The 11,623-nt window shown below is 38.2% G+C and overlaps 1 protein-coding gene across 1 annotated transcript in view; it reads right to left on the reverse strand.

Annotated features, from left to right (window-relative positions):
- LOC137402562 (serine-rich adhesin for platelets-like) overlaps nt 1-8,732 on the reverse strand; it is a 49,626-nt gene extending 40,894 nt beyond the window's left edge. Inside the window, exons 1-3 of the mRNA XM_068089091.1 lie at nt 8,642-8,732; nt 8,086-8,287; nt 15-246 (exon numbers count right to left, since the gene is read on the reverse strand). Of these exons, the coding sequence (XP_067945192.1) occupies nt 15-246; nt 8,086-8,287; nt 8,642-8,732 (525 nt within the window). The remainder of the gene's footprint in view (nt 1-14; nt 247-8,085; nt 8,288-8,641) is intronic.
- Between the last annotated feature and the right edge of the window lie 2,891 nt (nt 8,733-11,623).

Genomic DNA, 11,623 nt, shown 5'->3' on the forward strand with positions numbered 1-11,623 from the left:
AATGCATGACTTACCTTTGTTTGAGGGTCGAGTTCGAAAGAACCACAGTCTTTACACACAATCTTTTTACAGTCAGAGCAGAGGTTCTGTTTTAGGCTGCTAGGTATGACACCCTCAGGGCAAAGAAAGTCTGGAGCTATCTCTACATCCACACAAATAGGGCATACAGCGGGCATGCTCTTGTCAAAGGAAGTTCTGCGAGACGATGCGCGACTCTGCTGCTCAATGTAATCAATGCTCACTCTCCTGTAAGCAGACGTGGCCGCTGGTCAAAACGTATGAAAAAAATTAGATGCAGTCAGAATATAAGAATTCTTAGGCTAATTATGTAAGAAAGTATCTGGTAATTAGACTAAGAACTGTTGCCTCTTAGTTTCACTCTCTATTGCCAAAGGGTTTAGTTAGAAAGGCTTTGTTATCCTGGCAGCATTGAGATAATAAAGACAAATTATTTCAGTTAAAGCTTGATTTTGCTCCTTTTTGTAGTCTGGTAAGTAACAACACCATTACAATCATCTTATATAAACACTCCAGTGATTTTATTAAATATATTAACTAGACTTAAAAATCAACTTGGTGGCTTCTGTTTGAAAGAGTTTATATAGATATGCATGTAAACAGAGGTTTACTGGCAACAATATGAGAATAGGCAGAAACGTAAGCTATTCACAGGCAGTTAGTTACCTGAAGAGGGCGGCAGCACAACAGGCCTCTAATAACTTTAGCATAGAAAAGGCAACATCGTAAAATACGTGTAGGGAAACCTATTCTAACACTAGTTATATTAACATTTCGCTACTCTTCAATCTGTATAGTGTCGTCTGCTGCAGATCTGACCATATATATGAAAATGTATCTTGAGTGTTGGAATGGAATTCCTAATACATATTTTATGGTGTCATTTTTTATGCTAAAATGGAAACCAATAAACCCATATCAGTCACTTTTTCATCAATTCATTAAGAATTTTCTCTTTTTCTGACGTTCAATAGATGCTTTTGAAAGTCGAGGGAATTTTTGAAACATGATGAATCTTGTCACAAGCGTTTTGGACTTTTACACTTTTAATGAAACAGGAAAACAGTAAACCATGACGACTGCTATTACAATGATGCCCGCAAAAAGATTTCACCGGGTCAGCATACGAGAGGGTCAGCATACGAGAGGGCTTTATATATAATTATATATTTATATGTTTTACTTCTTTTATTTTTTATCTTTATTTATTTTCAGTATTTTATCATTTTTAATTAATATTTTTTATCCAGCAAACCAGGAAGTCACTAGGGAGTATTGTACAATGATTGGTATATTTACCTATGCAGCGACTAGGAGACATTAGAGATACAGGTAAAGCATACAAGTGTCCAGACAACTTGATGTAGTAAGTGAATATATAAACACATAAATTTTGCGTAGGAAACATACAGCACCAAATAGTGGTGTATGATTGGACAGGAATTTAGTTTTTTGGATTTTTTTTAGTTTTTGGAATTTAGGAATAAGTGTACAAATGAGCGTACAAATAAGTTTACAAATAAGTGTACAAATGGGTGTACAAATAAGTGTACAAATAAGTGTCCAAATATGCATGTAGGCCTATAAGTACAAGGGGGTAATATGTTGGGCATGATTGAAAATATAGGGTTCATAGAGGAATAAAAATGTTGATACCGTCTGAACATATAGCAATGAATGAGTATATACTACGGGTGTCTGTAGCAGCGTGCCAGCCTGACTTAGTCCCACGGCGTTAATTGTATTACTTTCTTAAACCCCTTCGATACCCGCTATACTGCGTATAAAGCAATGAGCACTTGCTGGTCACTCACTGAGGCATGCCTGCCTTGTCACCCTATGAAAGGTTGCTCACGGAATATAGTCTGTAATGGAAAAGCAATTTCCGCCAAAGGGAAGCTTATTTGAATACAGATGAAAGCGTTTTTTTCAATGACAATGTGAAGCTATGTAACTATTCTAGTTTTTTTTAAAAGAATGGTAAATTCCTTGTGGTTTACTCAGTGCACTCTATTTACTAAAGAGAGACTACAGTGTAAACCAATGCAAGGTATGCATACGGGACTGGCATTGAGACCATGGTACTTGTGTTAGTTTTAACCAGCAGAAATATGTTGTTTATAGAAACTGAACAAATAGTTTTATGTTACTTATCAGCTGTTGTAAATGATACAGGACTTCTCAAGGCCATCCATAGCTTTTAATAGTCCTACTAGCCTATGGTAATCTCTGCCTTACATGCGCTTTGTCTTAGTCTAGGAGTACGAGTGCGCACTGTAGTTGCTGTGATGTCTGTCAAGCCATGTTTCAACCTGTTTCAATAATTCGCTATTTTACTTTTAAAAGCAGCAACGTTGTGTGGGTATAACCAGTCTTGTCGTGTGTTCGTGGACTGCTGGTGGAGTGTTGATAGGGATGCTGATGAGGTGTTAAGAGGGCTTTGAGAAGTTGTTTATGAATTAGTAATTAAAGATGGCAGAGGGCTAGTAGACTGCTGTGAGGATGTTAAAATAGTGTTGCAGGGATGTTGGGTTGGGTGTTGCTCAAGTGTTGAGGTTTGCGAAGTGTTGATGAGTAGTATCCTGGTCAGAGGTTGTAGCACTGACAGTCGTGTCACGGGTGTCAGTCATTGACTCAATGTCATTGAAAGCGTACTGCGCACAGCTGATAATCTCAACAGATGATATAGATTAATCCTAGCAGAAGCCAATGTAATCGACTCTAAGATCAATAGGCGCTTATACGTAAAAAGGAAAAAGGCCAAACAACTTGAATGTTTTGAATAAAGTATAATTAATTGCTAGTTATGCATAATATGAGACGGTGCACGTCACCAGGGCTAGAGTCAGCGTATCACCTGGCTTTACTGAGAACTGGTTCATTAATCAATCGCTGTTGCGTGATAAGCAATAAAACCAACTTTATCGTCTGTAAAATGTTTGATGGTAGGACCAAGAGATACCTACTAGGAAAGTTTATCTTAATAAATGCACATCCTAGTGCTCTTGTAGCCTAGCACTGTAAAAGTCTAGTTCCTCAGCAGCGTAGTATTCTAGTACTCTAATACCTTGAGACTCTAGTACTCCAACACTCTAGTACTCCAACACTCTAGTACTCCAACACTCTAGTACTCCAAGATTCTAGTACTCCGAGACTATAGTACTCCAGCACTCTAGTACTTCAACACTCTAGTACTCCAACACTATTACTCCTACACTCTAGTACTCCAACACTCTTGTTCTCCAACACTCTAGTACTCCAACACTCTTGTACTCTAACACTCTAGTACTCCAACTCTCTAGTACTACAACACTCTAGTACTCCAACACTCTAGTACTCCAAGACTTTAGTACTCCAACACTCTAGTACTCCAAGATTCTAGTACTCCAAGATTCTAGTACTCCAACACTATTACTCCTACACTCTAGTACTCCAACACTCTAGTACTCCAACACTCTAGTACTCCAACACTCTAGTACTCCAACACTCTAGTACTCCAAGATTCTAGTACTCCGAGACTATAGTACTCCAACACTCTGGTACTTCAACACTCTAGTACTCCAACACTATTACTCCTACACTCTAGTACTCCGACACTCTAATACTCCGACACTCTAGTACTCCAACACTCTAGTAATCCGACACTCTAGTAGTCCAACACTCTAGTACTCCGACACTCCAGTACTCCACCACTCTAGTACTCCAACACTCTAGTACTCCACCACTCTAGTACTCCACCACTCTAATACTCCGACACTCTAGTACTTTGACACTCTAATACTCTGACACTCTAGTACTCTGACACTCTAGTACTCCACCACTCTAGTACTCCGACACTCTAGTACTCCGACACTTTAGTACTCCGACACTCTAGTACTCCGACACTCTAGTACTCCGACACTCTAGTACTCCGACACTTTAGTACTCCGACACTCTAGTACTCCGACACTCTAGTACTCCGACACTCTAGTACTCCGACACTCTAGTACTCCGACACTCTAATACTCCGACACTCTAGTACTCCGACACTCTAGTACTCCGACACTCTAGTACTCCGACACTCTAGTACTTCGACACTCTAGTACTTCGACACTCTAGTACTCCGACACTCTAGTACTCCGACACTCTAGTACTCCGACACTCTAGTACTTCGACACTCTAGTACTCCGACACTCTAGTACTCCGACACTCTAGTACTCCGACACTCTAGTACTCCGACACTCTAGTACTCCGACACTCTAGTACTCCGACACTCTAGTATTCCGACACTCTAGTACTCCGACACTCTAGTACTCCGACACTCTAGTACTCCGACACTCTAGTACTCCGACACTCTAGTACTCCGACACTCTAGTACTCCGACACTCTAGTACTCCGACACTCTAGTACTCCGACACTCTAGTACTCCGACACTCTAGTACTCCGACACTCTAGTACTCCGACACTCTAGTACTCCGACACTCTAGTACTCCGACACTCTAGTACTCCGACACTCTAGTACTCCGACACTCTAGTACTCCGACACTCTAGTACTCCGACACTCTAGTACTCCGACACTCTAGTACTCCGACACTCTAGTACTCCGACACTCTAGTACTCCGACACTCTAGTACTTCGACACTCTAGTACTCCGACACTCTAGTACTCCGACACTCTAGGACTCCAACACTGTAGCACCCTAACATTGCTATCAGTTCCCACATTTTCTTTTCTTTTACCAACTCTTTAATCACTCTTAGAACACTCTGCTGTCTTTAGCCGAAGTTACCATTAGCCAATCAGAGAATACGAACAGAAGGTCTGTGTTAGTTCTTTGCCTGTTTTCTGAATAATAATTCATGAAAGGCAGACTGTCTGGTCTACCTTGAAACGTGCTATTTCTCATCACGCTAGCATTAGCACCACCACAAAACTTTCCGCAAATATACCTCCTGCCAGCAAGTTGGCAGAGGTGTCATCATTATTATATAGATGACGAGTAGTCAGTAGTACTTCTGAAACCCAAACACACCAACCATAGAGCAGCAATTACCACTGCTCATTCCCCATTTACCGAATGTGCCACCACGACACCTTGTACATTTCTGATATGTGGTACTATAACACTATATGTTATAGATATGTGGAACTAGTAAAAGTAAAATAGATTTAAACTGCGTCATCCATTCTAAGATCTTCCAAACTCGTCCCTTTAGTCCTGCAAAAAACGAAAAACTAGACTTTGATTTTTAATTTAATGATAGTACGGTAACGATAGTATTATTAGTTTGTATTGACATCTGTTCTACTTTTTTATAACACTTTCTTTCAGTTTAGGGCACTTGATTATGTAATTTTATGTTAACGAGAGCGCGCGCCTTCAATATCAATTTATATAGATTTAGTGTCACTAAATTTTACTGGACAGCATGATATATGCTGCCAAAAATTTTTTTTCATGTCTAAAATGAAGTAAAACTAAAATATATCTTTACTGTAATAAGTGTGGTGTCTGTCTGTCCAATCGTCTATTCATCGCCAGGGTTAAAGGTTCGGTAAAACATCACTTTCAAAGATATTCCAAATTGTGACACTCAGCTTGGTAGACCAACACTATAACACCTGCACCAACCGACTGTCTGGTGTTTTTGAATTATTGTACACATACTTATTATCTGCGCCTTAGCGGCACACCTGACTACCTCTTACTCCCCACGCTAGACTGCCAGGGTGCTAGTATATAACAGATATCTCTCATGACACACTGGACTGTCAGGGTACTAGTATATATAACAGATATCTCTCATGACACACTAGACTGTCAGGGTACTAGTATATATAACAGATATTTCCTACTTCACACGCTAGACTGCCAGGGTACTAGTATATATAATAGAGATCTCTCATGACAGACTAGACTACCAGAGTACTAGTATATATAATAGAGACCTCTCATGGCACACTAGACTACCAGGGTACTAGTATATATAATAGAGATCTATCATGACACACTAGACTGCCAGGATACTAGTATATATAATAGAGATCTCTCATGGCACACTAGACTGCCAGAGTACTAGTATATATAATAGAGATCTCTCATGGCACACTAGACTACCAGGGTACCAGTATATATAATAGAGATCTCTTACTCCACACGCTAGACTACCAGGGTACTAGTATGTATAATAGAGATAATCGTACCAGAAGTTTTCTCTCCCAAGTGTGGTAAAAGAAAAGGCACTATTTTAAGGCTAGCAATGAGAGTCTCGTTATTTAAATTGAACTTGAGACCTTGCACATACTTGACACTTTACGTTATATGGATTCTTTTAAGTAAGGGAAGCAAAAACTGTTCATAAATTCTTTACATAATGTGGAATAGATTTTATAGGAGATTTACGTTATAGGAGCGTCTACTGTATGCTACATATATATGACACTATGACACTGTATGTTACTGATATATGACTGATATGTGACACTACGACATTCTGTATGATAAATATATATGACTCTATGACACTGTATGCTACAGATATATGACACTATGACACTCTGTATGTTACTGATATGTGACACTACGACACTGTATGTTACTGATATGTGACACTACGACACTCTGTATGATACATATATATGACTCTATGACACTCTGTATGCTACAGATATATGACACTATGACACTGTATGTTACAAATATGTATCTCTATGACACTCTGTATGATACATATATGTTACTCTATGACACTCTGTATGATACAGATATGTAACTCTATGACACTCTGTATGATACATATATGTTACTCTATGACACTCTGTATGATACAGATATGTAACTCTATGACACTCTGTATGAAACTAGTTGACTAGAGGCTCTGGACTAAGAATGGATTGCTTAAATTATCCGAGGACTTAGTGAGCTAAGAGGGTATTGCATAGCCTATTATCTATACTACTCAATGACCTATAAGCGTATCATCATTGTTAAAGTTCAAGACAGCAGCATACTCAGTTTATTGCGGCTCCATAATGTTTGCTCTAGTGATTTGTTCTCCGAGAAGGCAATCATAGCTTTGCATAATCCTAGGTAGCATTTTGTCAGATTTTTTCATTTTTCAGACAAAACCTTGCTAGAGTTAGATCTTCGTATACCTGTGGGTATGCGGTGTATGTGATATTGCCATGCGACAAAAACTGTTGCACACACCAGATATAAACAACTCGCCCGTACTATATTTAGCATGTCCTTTTATCATAAGAATTTAGTATTTTATGTTTTTTAAGTGAGCAGATTTGCTTTTGTTGCCATTGGCCAGTGAAATATTGAGAATTCTCCTTTTCAATGCATTTTTCGATTAGCGTGAACATGTCATCTGTTTGACCAGCGTGAACATGTCCATTGGTTTGACCAGCGTGGACATGTCATCTGTTTGACCAGCGTGGACATGTCCATTGGTTTTACTAGCGTAGACATGTCATTGGTTTGATCAGCGTGGGCATGTCATCTGTTTGACCAGCGTGGACATGTCCTTGGTTTGACCAGCGTGGACATGTCATTGGTTTGACCAGCGTGGACCTACTGTAAGTAGTACTAGTTTTCGGAATGGATTGGTTAATTTTGTAATCAGACCTACCAAATGTATGAATATGATTCTTACCACACGAGCAGCTGTCTGTCTGCTTGAGTTGTTACAAAAATATGTAAAAATGGATTAGTTTTTATCGTCAGACAAATATTTCTTTTTTTTAATCGCAACAAAGAAAAACAAAACAATTTAATTTAATGCCTCATTTTTTCAATTTGGCACAAAAGATCTTTTGTCTGAATCGCTCTTCTGCTAATAGATTACATCCACTATTAACCTGCTCAAACTTGACAAGTATAATTATATAGGTTAAACTTCAACCTCTAAAGATTTCCGAAATAAAATTATATTCCAGTTGAAATGTCTGAGACACAGGTTACTCTAATTTTTATTCAGGGCAGAGTTGACTATTTTAGTCAATTTTAGATGTTAACACAAGTTGTCAACGGACGCACGTGAGATAAAATAATACCTGAATAACCTGAATGTCCATTCTTACCGTGATTGTGATGCTGCTTGGTTCTCTAAAGCCTGCGCACGTTTTATAACATCCAAAATCTTGCATTTCTCATGCTCAGAGAGGTGAGACATGGCACCAAAGATCTCACGCTCGTCCATACTTGTTGCGGCTATGGATAAAGCCGACATATCGGGACTTAATTCTGCATTCGTATCATTTTGTGAAATCGATAGAATGGCATCTACAATTATTCCATTGTTGACAAGTAGTTAGCGACCGAGTATTACTGGCTATATCGAGCCAGCTTGAGCTAGTACTTCCCGATATATATTAATATGAATAGAATCGATAGGCTTCTGGGCCAAGGCAATCTCAACACAATCCTAATAAGATATAGAACTGTAAATAATCATGTTAGTGAGAAAGCTAATGACAAGTAATTGCGGATGCATCACCTGCTGTCATAGACGTCTCACGATTGATTTATCGTTTATACCAACATATTTAAACAGAAAGCTGTGAAGAGACCATCTTAAATGCTAGGATGTCGCCAGCATTTCTGTGATAACGCTAGCAAGGAAATCATATTGCTCACCTTTGAGACGCTCCTTGTACTCTCCAGTGATCAATAGCTCGAGCATGTAGTCATAGTTAATATCAATGCTAGGCACTTCGATGTCCATCATATTGGCGAGAGATTACTTCCTGCATAGAGAAAAGGCAGCTTACTGTTTCAATAGCTAAACCTTTTGGTAAAACCACTCGCTTCTACATGCTATGTCCTCAGCTATACCAGCACTGCCCTACGACAGCTCGGGCAAGTGGCCCGATTATTAAACCTGCAAATCAATATCAGCGTTTCAACTTTAGTAGACAAAAAGAAGAGATATAGAAGTGAGCATACCTTGCATACAAAGGCGTTATTTGATGGACAAGCAGGGCTAAATTTAAGCACATCAATAGTCACTGAAGAAAACACTATTGCTTGACTGCACTCTATGTCCTCACAGTTATTAGCTGTCACAAGCAGCTGCCCTGTCAATATGATAACATTCTTCAATATTCTGCAGGACAACCCTGATGCGAAGCAGCATGTGAAACATTGCATTTCAAGAACATCAATAAGCTGTGGCTTGTAAAGGAAAACTTAAAAAAATTTTTGTTGTGAGAAGTTGCGAACTAACCGCTTGCAAGCATTTCCCTGATTGCATATCATGGTACATGTTTTGATCTTTTTGGTTCATGTATGCCAGTATCAACTATTGCTGAATGAAAAAGTGTTCTCAATTCAGCGCATGTATAGAAAAGTAATAGGTATAACATTGAGCAGGTATAACATTGAGCAGGCATAACATTGAGCAGGTATAACATTGTGCGGGTCTCTCAGGCCATGACTTTGTAATAAGATAAAAATATGATTTTTAAATTTAGTGAAAAGTATTTTTTTGCTTCCAATTTTGAGCAAACAAAATCAGTGAATGTAACAAATGCCCTAGCGAAATGGTGTTAAAAACTAATGTTACTATTTTCCATATTTGCCATGAGTTGAGGTCACATTCATGATAACCAAAACAGCACCAGAACAGTATGTTAATAATTTACATTTATCTTAAGGCTATGCTTTGCCATCTTGTAGATTCACAAATAGCATATCTAAACTAGTCCAACCAGTGTGTTTTTACAATATTTTATAAAGTTTTAAATGAAAAAATAATATGAAACTTTAAAAGTTAAAACCCCCGCCAGTCCCAGACTGCAAAGGCGATATGATAGGCCTTTGTTAAATATAACCAATGTTTTTATGTTCTGGCGTTTTCTTTACGCCAATCTCAAACAGTCAAATCGTTTTTATACATGGATATTTCAACAATTTTCAACTCTACCGCTTGTCTAGCGCAGACTTTGCCGGGAGTTTCCGGAACTCCACGTGTTTGGCTTATCTAGCAACAGCTCTACATCCGCCTAGAAATTCAAAACCAACGAGTTTGTTGTTCTGCTTAGGCTACAATCGGTTTGTAAAAACTCTAATCTCAATTCATATAAAGTCTGTTGCCAGTCAGTCTCTATTTTTGTACGTGAATAAAATTAGTAGCATGTGACAAGGTTGTGACCTCATAGTGTTCATCATCACTGTTATTGCGCGGAGTTAAGTATATCATGTAAAGTAAAATATATATGAACATTGAAAACTATTGTAGTACATGAAAGGCTGATGCCAGATGTTCAGCTACATATCTTACCTTGAACTGGAAAACCATACTTTAATTCTGTCTCATCAAACATCATTAATTTTTACGCTGACATGATATTCAGAGCATTTTCGTTTAAACAAAGACACAAATAAAAACGTCGCAAAAGACACCATTAGAATACTTAGTTGCAAAGCAGCTCATCTAAACCAACTGAAACTTCTACAATTATATTGCATCAGCACTAAGTTTTGGACCTGAGGTTGTTAAACTGAATTGATCATCACTAATTTCTAAGCGCTTATTGTAGTACCATTTGGTATGCTAATTTTACACGTTCTATGTGATGAATGCATGGAATAATAATCAAATAGACCTAACTACATTCTTCATTCTCATTAATCTCTCAAATGGATGGATAAGAAAGCTCTATTTTGAGAATATCTTCTGCATTTTGAAGTCTTTTTGCAAGCCGAAGGGTAAACAGTCGCACCCAAGCGAAATGGGAAGCAGACAGACAATGAGAGCAGAAACAGAGGTGTGCAAATATTAAAAATAATATAACTGCACTTAAATGATCAGCATTGACGAGCAAAAAGTAGGTAAGTCAATCTCGTTTCAACCATTTGTGATAAGTATGCCATTATCTGTTACCATACATCGTTACTGTATAAACGCTGTCTGAACTGACCTGAAAGAAGTTGTTCCAATGCAAGAGGCTCATTTCCACTTTCTTCCATATGACAACCATTTTGTATCTAGCGTGGGCCGTTGCATCCCTTAACTACACCAGCCCTTATATTTACTGTGATTAATTATTCATGAAAGATTATAGACCGGAATAAAAAAGGGATAACAAGGAGGGAAGAGAAAGCAAGCAATACCAAACTCTCACAGTCAAGGCTGAACAGGATTCATGTTTGTTTAAGACGGGTTAGTGTGTGCCGATGATGCAAATGCCAATAGGCACTCGGTAAGACTTGTTTTGTCAATGCTTTCAAATATATATATGCACAACATTAGCCAAAGGACAAGATATAAAATATTAATCTATATGATTATTGACTTTTTAATGCTATCATAAATTACGTCTGGAACTTTATAGCACAGGATTGTAAAGGATGAGTGAAAGAATCCATAGGCAAAGAACCTCATCTCAGTGTAAAATACTAACTGCAGCAACCAAACCTACAATAGACACGTTTCCCTAGCTTTAATATCGTTGGAAGAATACTTCAATGATGAGCATGAAAAAAGGAGCTCATGATAAAGCTCAAGCGACACAGAAGATGCTTTAATGAGCCTGGCAACCAAAAATCCATTTTACAAGATCACACTTGAAATGACCGAAATTAAAATAATTGTTAGCAGCAGCAAAAATAGGTGAT

Source organism: Watersipora subatra, chromosome 1, assembly GCF_963576615.1.
Source record: "Watersipora subatra chromosome 1, tzWatSuba1.1, whole genome shotgun sequence".
NCBI classification, from domain to species: Eukaryota; Metazoa; Bryozoa; class Gymnolaemata; order Cheilostomatida; family Watersiporidae; genus Watersipora; species Watersipora subatra.